This window comes from Carassius gibelio, chromosome B18 (genome assembly GCF_023724105.1).
Source record: "Carassius gibelio isolate Cgi1373 ecotype wild population from Czech Republic chromosome B18, carGib1.2-hapl.c, whole genome shotgun sequence".
NCBI classification, from domain to species: Eukaryota; Metazoa; Chordata; class Actinopteri; order Cypriniformes; family Cyprinidae; genus Carassius; species Carassius gibelio.
Window position 1 is genome coordinate 8,552,101 of NC_068413.1, and position 14,889 is coordinate 8,566,989.

Sequence of the window (14,889 nt, forward strand, 5' to 3'; positions counted from 1 at the left end):
TTTGGCAGTTCAAAGAAGAATTTTATGCAATTTCTTTTGAAAAGGGGAGACATTGCCAGCAACCATTTTCTGGCAGTATTTTTAGTGTATAAGTTCCCTGTGTTCCCAAAGTGTTCTGAGTCAAAGAGAGATGTGTGAATTCATGGCTACATTACTACTGGCCCCAGAGGGTTCAGCAGCCTCATCCTGCTGGGCTATTGTACAGCCTGTTCGCTTCACTAGATATTGACAGTGAACTTCCAGGGACGCTCAATCTTTACCTGTGTTTTTGTCTCAGCTCAGTGTAACAGATAGGAGAATCTCTGCCTTTTCCCACCTCGTTGCAGCATAGGATAGTTCTGGTGTTTGCAAGTGTGTGGAGAATTAAAAAACTATGTTCAATGTGAATTTCAGTTCTGTATTTTTCTTTGTAGAAGAAGACATATCAGTGCATCAAATGCCAAATGACCTTTGAGACAGAACGAGAGATCCAGATCCATGTTGCCAATCATATGATCGGTAAGTCAACCCCATAGATTCCTTTGCTAGTGCGTGTGTGTTTGTGTGTTTTTACGTGTGTGTGTGTTTGGCTGCTTGCCAGTCGCTCCTCCTGCTTTCCTACCCTTATTTGCTGCCTTAGTCTTGCCCCAGCACTCTCTCTCACTCCCTGCACACAGGTGTGAGACAGACAGGTGAAATGAACAGCTCTATTTCTGGAAGTGCAGACATCGCTCTCAACAGCTGTTCCATTGTTTAACACTTGACTACGCAGCTGAGGCCTCGGCTGCAGGTCTGATTGCTCTGTTAACTCTTCACCATGCAGCCGAGACCAGGACTGCAGGTCTCGCTCCTTCAGCAAAGGCCAACAAACAATTAGGTTCTCTTTTATTCCCCTTCATTTCATTCCTGTAGCCTGTCGTGGATAATTACATGCACTTTGCTCTTTGTTGCAGATATTTTACGACTAGAGTAGCTACATGTGTATGTGGAGGGGGTGTTATTTACCGATGTTGGAATTCATATTATGATAGATTAGGTGGACTAATAAAAGGCTCTATGGCTTAAGTTATAGGAATGTGTTTCCTCAATACTAGCATGCTATGGAGTGCTAGGTGGGACTTGTTAATGATTGGCTCCTGGTGGATGATATTTTACATCCCGTGTTTCTTGTTTCTTTGGCAAATGGCCCTGGCTGCAGTGTATGAGCTTAACTGAACAGTTCCTCTGTAGGTGTTTTATATGCCTCCTCCCTTGGTGTTGTTATTCTTTAAGTAATAATTGCTGCTGCAGCACACTGTAGTGTAGATTAACGAGCTGGGCCTGTGAGTAATTTCACAGAACAAACGGCGCAATGCTTTGAGCCTCAGCAACTTCCCCGGCCTTCTCCAGACCTGACAGCCGATACTAGAGCAGAGCCGCCTGATGTATTCTTAGAGTCCTAGTGAGCATGCTGCATCTGTCTTTAGAAAGGCCATTGTGCCTAACCACATAGACTTGTGTGTTTGTTCGCAATCTACACTTTTCTTTTTGTCTGTTCTTATTTTAGGTGGGAGGAATTTTGAGTTTAATTCAAGGGCCCTTTGGTTCCATGTTCATTTTCTCCTTCATATAATGAACATGGAAGTGCTTAGCACCCAATTATTCCCATATTAACCGCCCTGACTTTAACCTCCCATCCACCTATCTCTCTCCCATCCCTCTTTCCCATCTCACCTGACCCTTCACCATTCAATCACAACCTAACTGCATCCAACCTGCCCAATCTCAGACCAACACAATCCAATTTGGACCACGCTGAGTGCTCTCTCCTTTCATCCCTCCATCCTCTCTCACTTTCCCTCTCTGAAGATACTGATGCTAGAGATAAAGGCTGTGTGTGAGACGGCAAGGCGGATCGTATGTCTCTCCCCATCACCATGAAGGGAATTTTGGGTTAATTAACATCATAATTGTCAGAAAAGCTGGAGGAGATTAATTATGGAATTGAGGCAGATTATTTTAAGTGCCGTTGTTATTTTATTCTTTTTTCCACCCCTCTTCAAAGATTGATGACGTCTTTGAATAATGAAAAGGGAGTCGTGTATTAACCTTTATCAGACTCTGCGTTAGGCGCCAGAAAATTGAAGCGAGATCACAAAGGAGTTCTAGATTTAGCGCTTTTGCACTCTGTCTTCCTCTTTCTTTTTGAGATTACGGAGCAATCATTAAATAGCTACACTATCTGTCAGCTTTGATATATGACTAGTGAGGCTATTATACGACTTTGATATTTAAGCCTGTCTTTTATGCTGGAGTTTACAAGCATGCACAGTGCAGTTTTTATTTTATTTTATTTTTTTACATAATCAAACAGGTATACTTGCATCATGCAGCTCTGTGACCACTTGTAAAGCATTTTGAGTGACCAAGGTCATTGTAGATGTGACAACCATAATCAGCCTCATACTTTAATCACAGTCATAAGTGCTTTTATAATTTCTAGAACAATGTAGCTGAAATCGATTTAGGCATGTTATTTTATGCACAAATGCATGCATAAAAATATATTAGCTTTTAAAATCTTAAGCAATTCAAGCTATGAAATTCGCTGTAATTCATGTTAAAGGGATACTCCACCCCAAAATAAAAGTAAGTTACATTGTCAAGGTCCAGAAAAGTATGAAAAGCATCGTCAGAATAGTCAATTTTCCTTAAGTGATTCAACCGTAACCTGAAACGACGGCAATACTTTTTTGGGCACAAAGAAAACAAAAATATGACTTTATTCAACAATTCCTCTCCTCTGTCTCTCCCCACATCGCCGTAGTGCCATTTTGGTGAATCTGAGCTGTACGCAGGCAGCATACACTATACTGCACTGATGCGCTATTTTCCTTCAAACCAAAGTGTAAATATATGTAGAAAACATATTCTTGTGGCAGGGCTGACACAGAAGAACATATGCTGCATGTGGGACAGTCTCAAGACTCCCGGTTTTCATCCAAAATATCTTAAATTGTGTTCCGAAGACAAACAAAGCTTTTAAGGGTTGGGAACAACATGGAGGTAAGTGATTAATTAAAAAAAAATTCATTTTAGGTTGGAGTATCCCTTTAAGTCAAGAATGGTCTTTTCTTATAATAATGGTATGCTGCAATTTATGAATCAGTCATCTTGTAGACAGCCTCGTTTATATTATGTGTGCTTTCTGATTTGTCACGTCAATATCAAACAATTACTTAAATAGCTGAATTTTGACAGCAAATGGACTCGGTGTAGTTTCACTGTGACATATATTTAATTGTTGCTGATTATTTGACTTGAACTTACTAATTGAGTGAGCATTAGTAGGCTACATGTTCTTCTCCTGCCGTGTTAAATAGAACAATTTAGCTTTGTGCTTTTTCCTCACAGTTTGGCAGCTGTGGAAATCGCACGAATTTGATCTCTCCGCCTCCTGTGTTTCATCAGTGCTTTCACTATGCATATTCATGCATGCTTCTCTGCCAAAAGCAGCTGTGTGTGTGTGAGAGTGTGGTCTTTGCATATACATTGAATGTCGAAGTTGATGTGTGGAAGTCCCTGTGCATTCCTACCCACACATACCTGCTCTTATATATGATTGACACATCTGATAAAAGCTCGCATACACAGACAGACACATTCTGTCAACCTCCAGCTTTTTTTGTCAACATCCTCCCTGCTCGTGGATACACAGTAACACAGTTCCCAGTTTCAGTCCTCCTACCTTTTTGCCGAGGTGTGATCATACCTCACCTAGCCTCCCACATCCCCCCACTTTCCCGCTCCACCCCTCCCCTCTCTCGCTCTCACAGTCACCAGTAGGCTGAGGTGACACCTCATCTCAATCAGTTTACCTCCTCAAACTTGCAACATCTGCTCCCCTCTCTTCCTCTCCTCTCCTCTTTTCTCTTGTGTCCTTCCTGTGAGCGCCCCACCACTGCGTGAGCACACCGCCTGTGTCATTTTCTGTACCGTCACTTTGCTCTGCCGGCAGCCCAAGAGGAACGTGCACCAATCACGAGAGATTTTCCTCCCACAAATAAAAAAATAAATAAAAAATCCCACACACACCTTTAACATTCGTTTTACACACCTGAAGGCTTCCTAAGGCATGCTTCAGGTAGTTAGGGCACCTTGAGGTTTTGTGACTTGATCTTTAATTTAGGTTTAGATTATGTTGGTGTCATTTCAAATCTTCGCCGCCTGCCTTTGCATGTAAGTGGCATTGAGCATAGGTGAGGGAATCGATAAAGATTTCGAGCTGTTGCGGTTTGCTGCAAAAGAGCTTGATTACACTGAGATGGGAGGGGTGGAAAAAGCCTAGTGTTTTAATTAATCCGACTGGTGAGGCAGGCGAATGCGATCAGAGCTCCGTTCTCCAGGAGGCGGTGAGCCTGGAGGAATGTGGGTTTATTTTTCCCTGCCTGTTGATTGAAGCCGTGTGATTATTTAATGTAGACGTTTGTCTCTGTGCGGAGAGACCGCGTACCGATTTTCCTTAGCACGGAGGCGGCAATCGGCGTGTACGGGAAAAATGAATTTCATTAGCGCTGCCCTGATTTCATCAAACAACCGACGGCTCCAGACTGCACTGGGTCATGCAGACTTTTATTTACTGTGTGGTTTTTCTACTGCATTATCATTAGTTTCATATTGCAGTGATAGTCTGTTTATCTTCTGTTCAGGTTCTTCTCTCATTGGTTCAAGGCTCTGTCAACCTGCAAAGCGATCGCATCCCATTGGTCTGTTTGAACCTGACACTTTTTTTTTTCTTTTTTTTCTGAAAATAAATGATCTTTTCTGAAGTGGAGACTTTTTACTGCACACTGTGATTCAGATGCATGTAAAATAGTGCTGTCAAACGATTATTTGCATCCAAAATAAAAGTTTTTGTTGACAAAATATATAGGTGCGTACTCTGTGTATTACGTAAATATAAATATACAGATATTTAGAAAATATTTACATGTATATATTAATATTCATATAATTTATTTTATTTGTAAATATATTTAATATATAAACATAACATATTTTTCCAAAATATATACATGCATGTGTGTATTTACATATACTGTACATAATAAATATACACAGTAAACACATATATTGTGTACACACAAACTTATTTTGGATACGATTAATCACAATTAATCATTTGACACCAATAATGTAAAGCTAATCTATTTACACAATCCAAGTAGGGTTTTTAATCAACCCATGACATCTAAATTTTTAAGCATTTATTATACAGCACATGCAGCTTTGTATGACCTCATATTAATTGTCAGACTTTATTAAATGTTTGTAGTCTAATTTGTCACACTACAGGGCAATTTGTGGGAAATACAGTAGTGAATGATTCTTTCTGGCTTACCAGAGAAACAGAATCCTGGCAATAACAGTAATATTTTCACACCCCATCCGAAAGCACACACTCCATAATGTGAGAGCCGATGTAAAAGCTCTCATTTCCCATGTGAGGAGACAGATACTGCACTACACATTTTACTGCCCCTCACCAAGACCTGTCTCAGCCATGACACTGGCTGGACTCAAGGAGTAGAGCTGAGAATTGTGTTGCATTGTGGCGTTTAGTTGTGTTTGACTGGTGATGGAATGCAAAGAGACTGTTATAGAAGGAACCTAAACAGGATGATAAAAAACATAAAAATGGGCATTATTTACATCTAGGTAATTTTCTGTCACCTACATATCATTCTGGAGTTTTTTCTTTCCAACACAGATGTGCCTTTGCCTTTGCACGCAATAAGAGTTTACATGGCTCCACAGTAAGTTTTTAAGGATGTTCATTTTACGGTTTTGGTTTGTAAAAATAGATTAAAAGTAAAAAAAATTAAAAAAGACAGATTATATAAAAAATGCTGAAAATAAAATGTAGAATTTAATTCACTTTTAGTGTTTTAAAATTATACACGCACAAGCAATACAAAATATTGAAACCAAAAAATTATTTCAATAAATGTTTTATTGTAAACCTTATGAACACCCTGTAAATGACAGAATCTTCATTCTTGGGTGAACTATCCCTATATTTCACTCCATTAAGGATCATAATACAGCATGTATGCTTATGCAGATGTGCATCAAAAAAAATCCTCTCACTTTCTACAGCATCTATCTAATAAAGCAAAACAGATTTCAAATTACACTTTGGCAGTACAAGCACATAAAAGACACCATTTTGATTCGTTCCTGTAATGACAGGGATGCAGATGAAAATGAGAAGCGGAGCTCGATCCAGCTCAGTGAGTTTATATTCATATTAATATAACAGAACCCCTCTGAGCCAGGCTGTTAGTTTGGGGGCAAAAAGATGTCTCGTCCCACTGTTGGGCCACCCTCACGGGGATGTGTCCGCACAGTCACAGGCATCTCAGTGCACTGCTTTTAATTTTAGTCTTCATTTAGCACAGCACCCCTTGATGATCACCTCTGCGCAGCGGCGCGCCCTGCTGGCGGGGGGAGAGCCGACGCAAACGCACACTCTTGAGAGCGAATGCTAGAAATCACGCACACGTATACCTACATACACACTCTCACACCTGCAGGGGGCACCCCGTGGGTCTACATCTGCACAGAAGAAAACAATAAAAGAAAAAAAATCCCCTGTGCTCCTGAGAGACCTTCACACACAAAAGATGTGCACCGAAAAATCATAGTAATAAAAATACAGACAGACTGACAGATAAGCGAGACAAGAGAGGGAAAATAAGCTTGAGTAGCAAACAAGCAGACACAAAACACAAGGCCTCTCAAACAATACAGCGAGGAACTCGGCCTAGTGTTCCACACTTCCACCTTGACACGTTCTTGACACTCCTTGTGATAAGGTGTGATGTTTTATAATGTTTGTGTTTTGCTAGACGCACATAGCCTGGATTGTTTTTCAGGCCTCAATAGAGTCCTTGGGGTTTGACAAAGTTTCCTGTGTTTTTCTTTGCTTTTCATGTTGGGTGAGAGTATAGGAACAGTAGGAGAGGCTTTACTCATTTCACCTCTCCATCCACCCCCCCACCCCACACACCTCTATCTCCATCCGTCCATTTGGGCACGTCACAAGGAAAAGCATGCCGACACTAATGTTGCACTAATCACCAGCGTACAGAACTCACAGCACGTCCACTCTCCTCTCAATCGCCCTTAATCAGCCAACACATTTCAATTAGCATATTGTGTTTAACCTCCCTTTCATCTGCCTTTATTAGTGGATTGAGCTGTAGTCAGCCTCTTCACCCCCCTCCGTCCAACGTTGATTCTCCCTATCTCGTCTTCTCTCTCTCCTCGTTTATCTTTTCCAAGGTCTCTTGTATCGCACGGCTGTGATCTGTGAAAGGTTCAGGACTGAGTGTTAGAGGACAAGTTGTTAAAGGGATAGTCCGCCTAAAAAGGTCTGTTTTGTCATGTCGTTACAAACTTGTACTGTATGAATTCCTTTCCTCTGTGGACCACAAAAGAAGATATTTTGAAGAATGGTGGTAACTAAACGGTTGCAGTTTCCATTGACTTCCGTTATATGGAAAAAATAAATAAATAAATTGGAACCAAAACTGTTCAACATTATTCAAAATATCTTCTTCTGGCTTCTGCACAAGATAGAAATGCATACAGGTTTGGAACTACATGAATGATGATACAATTAAAATTTTTGGGAGGGACTTCTTCATGCAAAAAACTATCCCTTTAAGTTTGTTCTTGAGCCATGTTAGGATAATGAGTATTAAAAGAATAGTTTATCAAATGTTGGCATCATTTAATCATCCTATTATTTGTCTAAACCTGTCTGATGTTTTTTTTTTCTTCTGTGGAACACAAAACCAGTAGTGAAGGAGTAGTTTATCGTCTTTTCCTAGTAATAAAAGTGGGAACTGGTGCCTTTAAGGTAAAATGACAAAAATATAATTAAAGTGGTTCTTATGATTTATTTGGAATGACAAGAGGGTGAGTAAATGATGACAAAAGTGTAATTTTAGAGGGAACTCACACCATAACAACGGTTATTTTTCTAGTTCCAGTGTATTTTGACAATTTAAGACATGCAAAACCATGGCAGCCCAGTCTCCCTCCATACCGTCACCTTGAGTGAGCCATGACCCCCATGTCTGACCCCTCCTCCACCATCTAACCCTCATGTGATCATAGAGCTGCTGACTAACTGTCACCCTGCCTTCTCTTTCCTGCCTGTCGGACGGCCCATAGGAGAGCCTGCCCAGCTGCAAGGTTTGTTCCCCCTTATCTCTCTCCATTCTGAGCTAGATTACCTGAATGAATGACCCCCCTCCAGCACACATACATCTCTCACTGCTTGAGTAGAAGGACCGGGGCTATAGTATAGAACAGTGCATGATTGGTCACATAAAAGGATCATGCCATACTTTTATCACTTGTCATTCATTTTCCTTCAGGTCCCCATGATTTAGTTTTCATGCTCTTTTTCCATACTCTCAGAATTAAACGGAGCGTTTTTGCAGCATGTGAAAGGAGAAATGGCTTTTACTCGGGAGCCTCCACCCTTCGGCAACAGTTTTTGCAAAGCTGGATTTATGTTGTGACGGGATTAAAATAATAATGTGTTGTGGACTTCCCTCACATCTTGCGTTTTTGTTAGTTTTATATCAAGTGGAGTAAAAGTATTTTCTTGTTATGGTGGTTTAGTTCCATAGAATAGGATTTGGATCAATTAGGGGATATGCTGGTATCCAAATTTTCTGTTGCAATTAATTGCTGATGCTTTTATCACGGTATACGGTATTATCCCGATATTGAAATTTTGTTTAAAAACATAATACATAAAAAATGGTCATAATACAGTATAACAGGTTAAATAACTTTTTTCTTATGACAAAAATAACTGAACATTTAAATACAATAAATCAATACAGAAAAATATATAGTTAAAAGTTTTACACAGATTAAAGTGCAAAAGGAATTTGAAAACCCATATGTATCACTTTACATTAAGACCTCATTAGTTAACCATTAACATTCACAATGAGCAATAGCTACATTGGCTACAGAAGATTTTAATCTTTGTTAAAAAAAATACAAGTTTTAGTTCACGTTAGCTCTTTAAATAACACAGTTGCAATTTCGATTTTAACAATGTGTTATTAAATATTGGAATGCCTAAGATTGATGAATGCTCAGAAATTTTTTTTACTGGCAGTTTATGTAAACTAATGAATTAAATCATGTTAACTAATGAAGCCCTAATGTAAAGTGTGAATTAACAATAAAGAATCAAAACACTTTCAAACAATATCTAGGGCATGTTGTAGTCCAGATAATTTTTTTTTTTTGAAAATTAATAGCCAATTAAGTATAAATACTTAAGTATTTGGCACTGTGATGAACATCATAATGAATACACAAATCTGAATGGCTATTTAAAATTATTTAAATATGTTTTAGAAAGTTGCTTTATTTATGGAGTTTTCTGCAGTTTAGCGCCATCTGCTGTCAGAGAGTGAATGTGCTTTCATTAAGCTGTCTCTCAAGTGTTCCCCATGTGCTTGTTATGGTTGTGTTTACATCAGAGCACACAGCATACAGCGTTGTGCAGATTGACCGGTTGATGGGAACAGTATTCTTAAAATGCATTCCAAATTCCAAAAAAAATTGTTTCTTTATTTTCATAAAATTTTTGTTCTTTGAATACATTTGGTAGAAGTTCAATTCTGTTTATTTAAATTCTTCTGTACAAACATATTTTTAATGTGATTGTCTTTTTTGTTGCATTATTTAAAATTCAGACACTAACTTGAAATTCAAAAGACATTTATTTTAGAATAAACAGTTTATGAGACTCTCATTTCAGTTGTAGAATATGATTTAATTTAGAACGTGATGTCAAAAGGCACGTAAAGGGCGCAACTTTGCTTATATTATCATGTCATTTGATTTCTGTACCCCATTCCCTCTGCCAGTTTACACACACATACACCCACACACACTTTGTCATAGTGGTTATTTGTGCATGGGGCTAGGCCAGGGGCATGACTGCACATACACCTGAATGTGGCTGCTCTCCAGAGAGCATCGCTAATGTCACCGTTGATTCTTAGTTATTCATCCCAGTGATTCTGAGGCCTGGAGCACGAGTCACACATGTGTTGTCAAGGCAACGCCACATAGATGCTTGCCATTTGACCCCAGGGTGTTCTCTGTGATGTCATTATAGTCTTCTTGTCTCGACTGTGGGTGCGCTTTTCACCTCTAGCAGCTCCATAAAGATTCCATATTTGAATCTTTGTCTTGTCACATCACAGCTATTATTTGTCGAAAATCATTTTTTTCTATGTGCGCCAGCAAAGTCAGATAATTCTTTAGTGCAGAGTGAAGGATTGCGGGATTGTCTAGTAGTGGTAAACATGACCTGTGCCTATTTTTCTTACAGAAAGCGATGCCACAGAGAAGTGCGGACTTTTTATTTAGCTGGAGGTGATGCCTAGCTCATGCTGTAGACTATAGAGAGACACACACTTACACAAATAGACACACACATGCACGGAGGCTGGCTACTAAAGGAGACCCGGCGCGGTCTCTCTGTGTCAGCGCAGACTTAATGAGGCAGCACACAAGAAGCTTTAGGAGTCAATGGATGTAGATAATGTGGATGAGGGTTCACTTCACTGAGCCGTCCTGTATGCGAGCAAGCCAGTGTCTAGCCTAGGGCCACACTGTGTATGTGTGTGTGTGTGTGTGTGTCTGTGTGTAGCCATACTCCAGTCCCCTCCATTCTGTAGTCGTGAGAGCAAAAGAAATCATCATTCCTTCACATTGCATGTCACTCTCTGTTATCCAGCCCCTGATGTCTCTATTGTGTGCGCCGAGCCGATGTTAGGTTGAGTGGCTTTGGTGAGAGCAGTTATTCCTCAGTGTTCTGATGTTTTAAAAGGGTTGGGTTGGTTTTTATGGCTTGTTAATGGTGTGGCGCTCTCTACTGCAGCCCATGTGGCAAGTACGTGAGCATGGGAACAGATGACAGCCCCTCATGCACATCATAGACCACCTGGAGCTAGCCAGGCGGAACCTCATAGGAGCTGGGCAACGTTTGAGGGGGATGAATGAGGGTGCGCTGCTAGAGGTGAATAGAGAGAGGGAGAGAGAAATATTGAGGGAGCTTAGCTTGACCAAATCAATGCAACACACGTGCACGGTTGATCACATTCACATCTGCATATGTTTTAGTTTTACTATGCAGGTGTTCTGAATACTTGTTTCTGAATGGTCATTCTGCACTCAAATATTTTTGTGTAATGACTGCTAAACTAATTAATTGAACGTTGCCCAGCACTTGGCAACAGATTTCTTACATAGCTATACTAGTTGTATGTTGTCTGTTTGCCGTATAATTTCTCTCATGTAATAAAATGATCTAAAATAATTTTTTTATGTTTTGTTTATTAATTTAGTGTGCTTTAAATCAGGGTCTTGATGACCTTGTTGGCAGCAACCATCCGACTGTAGATAATGCCTTACTTATTGAGCAGATCATTGCTTGACCTGTATACACTACTGTTAAAAAGTGTAGGGTCAGTAAGATTTTTAAAAATGTTTTTGAAAGTATTTTACGCTCACCAAGGCTGATTTTATTTGATTCAAAGTACAGTAATAAACAAATAAATTGTGAAGATATTATTGAATTGAATTTAATTAATTAAATTAATTTATAATATAAGTTTAAAAATTATCTTATTAAATATCATTTTTTAAAATTGTAAATGAGTAATGAAGATTTTAATGTGGATTTATGAAGAGTCTTCAGAATCACACAGACAAATCATTCTAATATACTGATTTGGTGCTGAAGAACCATTTATATTTTTATTGAAAACAGTTAATATTTTTAATAGTTGTAGTTCTTAATATTTTTTAAAATGGAAAACATATTTTCAGGATTATTTGATAAATAGAATTTCAAAAGAACAGCATTAATTTGAAATAGATACTGTCTTAACTAATAACCAATATATAGCTGATTTATAACATCTATTTTATATTTTATAAAAAAACAAATCTAAATGCATTTACCATAAAACACTCAAATGTATAATTTTGATATTACATTGTTTTAAATGGCAAAGATGTATTTGTGAGTTGTTGTTTTTGTAAGATTTCATTCAGCAGTGTTATGATTCATTTATAGCGTTGAATATATAATTTATAGTGTTATGTTAATTTAAAGACAAAACAAAGAACTAGTATGATACTTATACATCATGCATTTTTATTGAACTGTATGCACGTTTGTGTGCAAATTCACATTCAAGCTCAAACATGCTGTGGTAGCACATGACCCCTAACTTTCTCCATGACCAAACACCACTGATTTCATTTAATTCCTAATTCCTTTCTCTATCTCTTCCCTCTTCCCTCCTTTGAATAGCCCCCACAGAGAATGTCTTGTTGAAAAGGGAGTGAGGCAGCAGTGTTTTGCCGAAATGTTTGTTTGCAAGGCTGAGTGATGTCTGATCCCCCTGAGAGCTCATTTTGCCACGTTTGCGCTTGATTTGCTTCTTATGCTGTTTATTAAAGGTAATTACAAGCTGTTTGGAGATCTATAAGAGAACTGCTCAGGGGGAGCCTCCTCCAAAAGATGTGGGAACAGAATGGAAAATGAGGTACACTTGCGGGCGACGTGGCAAAATGGCATGGGCAGGGGTTGCAGGTGTGCTTAAAGAAAACACTGCGGAGGAACGTGTCTATAGTTGATCGGGTTTACTGACACCGGAAGCGCTAGATGCGAATGAATCTTTGACATGATTCTGGTATGTTAGCAGCATGTGTGTACATCTTTGTCAGGTAAATCTGGTAGAGGTGCAGCTGCCCCGTTTCCCACTTACCCTCCCCGCCGTCCCAGATCCGTCCAGGTGTGTCTCAGCCAGCTGCCGTGGAGGGGAAGGAGCGGCGATATCAGGAGCTCGTCAGCCTCCCAACCCTCCCTTCTCCGTGCCGTGCGGTAATTGTTAAAAAGACAAACAAGCTGCCTGCCTATCTGTGCATAATGAAAGGGGGCCAACCGCAATTTGCTCCTCACTTAATTCGTTAAGTATTCTGAATTTATTTTCTCGAGTGACAGTGGCATCTGTCGTAGCTGGCAAAGAGGACTTACGTGCAAATGACGTTACACAATGGATGCGTGATGAGGGGGAGGAAATGTGATAAGGATGCAGTGATGAAAGGACAGTTCACCCAAATCTAGAAATTCTGTAGGTATTTATTTGTTAATATTCTTTTGAATCTTTATTCCATATGATTCAGTCACTATATATTCAAAGTCTTCTTAAGCCTTATAATAACTTTGTGTGAGAAACAGAATAGAGCTATGCCTAATATTATTATTATTATTATTAGATTTCCTAACGATGATTCCTAAAAGAACTAGTAATGTCCAATTTGTGAATGAATCATGCTTTTGAACTGGATCTTTTCAGTGGATCATAAGTGAATGAGTCATTCATGAATCAGACTTTTTTGGGCTCTACTCATCTTAAATGTTGGTCTTTCTCTCCTAAAAAGCATGTCATAAGGCTTCAGAAGAATTGAAATGTGGAGCATGAGTCATTTGGAGCATTTCAGTCATCCTTGTTGACGCTTTAAAGTCCCCATTCATAGTAATCTCAAGGAAAGTGCTCAGAAACCGAAAGTCAAACAGGTTTGGAACAACAAGAGGCTAAGTAAATAATTTACAAATGAAGAGGTCTCATTTTTGGTTAAACTGTCCCTTTAAGGAGGTCAATCAAGGTCTCATTTTTGGTTAAACTGTCCCTTTAAGGAGGTCAATCAAGGTGTGCAGGGGGTCAAAGAGTGTGCGATTTAACAGAAGAAAAGGTGGGGACAAGGTATGGATTTTGTAAGAACCCAAGTTCTCTCTAGTTGTCATCAGAAAAGCAGAGCGGTGCAGGTGATACAGCGGTGCCAGGTAAACTCTGCAAATAAAGCCCCCTAAATACTGCCTGAAAATTAACATCTGCTGTCTGGTGTGATCTTGTCTCTGCACATCAGCTCAGTATGAGTATACAGTATAATACTGTGTGTGTGTGTGGGAGGAAGGAATAAGCGGATGTCATAGCTCATCAGTGCTCTATGTGAGATGCGCAGGACTCAGGGGAAGGCACACTCTCGATGGAAGGGCGGGGGCGGAGGTCCCAGAGAGACGGGTGGAGGCCCCTCAGTGTACAGTATGTGCGTGCACTCGAGCCCGTGTGTGGGAGAAGGGGCCACCTGGGGTCGGACTCTTCAAAGGCCGCTCTCTGAGGAGCGGTGAGAGGTGCCTGTATGACAGGAATCCTAGCTTTGATCCAGAATAGGAGTCAGAGTGGGAGAGGAGATGGAAGGCAGGAAGGATGAATCCAGAAGGGAACTCAGAGGTGTGACTTTCAGATAAAAAAAACAGAAGGTGTGGGACACGGTAGATCTAAGATAGGCCTATCCCCTGTTAGGTTTCTTTTAGGATTCTCTCTAAATCTTCACTTTTACCCTGTGGGTATGCCTCTAACATGCCTCTGCTGTTTGTCTGTCTCCTTGTTTTGTTGTATGTATAACTCTGCGTTCAGAGGCGTTCTGCGTTTGTTTCTCGCTTTGAGTTACATCTGGATTGTTTAGAGCATTCATTTCATTAACTAGTGTTCATAAGTTTTAAACTTGAACTTGCAACTTTTATCAGCTTGTATGGAATACAGACTGTAACCCCAAATCATGTGATTTATTGAGGAAAGTTGTTCTTATTTTAAAAGTTTAAACATAGGATGCACAATTACTGTGGCCATGTGAGATATTAAAGATTAAAAAGTATATTACATAATGCAATACATACATTACTTAATAAAACATACATGTACAACAACACGTAGATAGAATACTAGATACATATATTTAATGTAA

At 39.5% G+C, this 14,889-nt stretch overlaps 1 protein-coding gene across 5 annotated transcripts in view; it reads left to right on the forward strand.

Moving 5' to 3' along the window:
* znf423 (zinc finger protein 423) overlaps positions 1–14,889 on the forward strand; it is a 149,679-nt gene that overhangs the window by 75,360 nt on the left and 59,430 nt on the right. For 3 of the 5 annotated variants that reach the window (XM_052582054.1, XM_052582056.1, XM_052582059.1), the window contains 2 exons: positions 414–498; positions 8,203–8,223. In XM_052582054.1, coding sequence (XP_052438014.1) covers positions 414–498; positions 8,203–8,223 — 106 coding nt within the window. The remainder of the gene's footprint in view (positions 1–413; positions 499–8,202; positions 8,224–14,889) is intronic. The other 2 variants (XM_052582057.1, XM_052582055.1) reach the window with 1 other exon arrangement.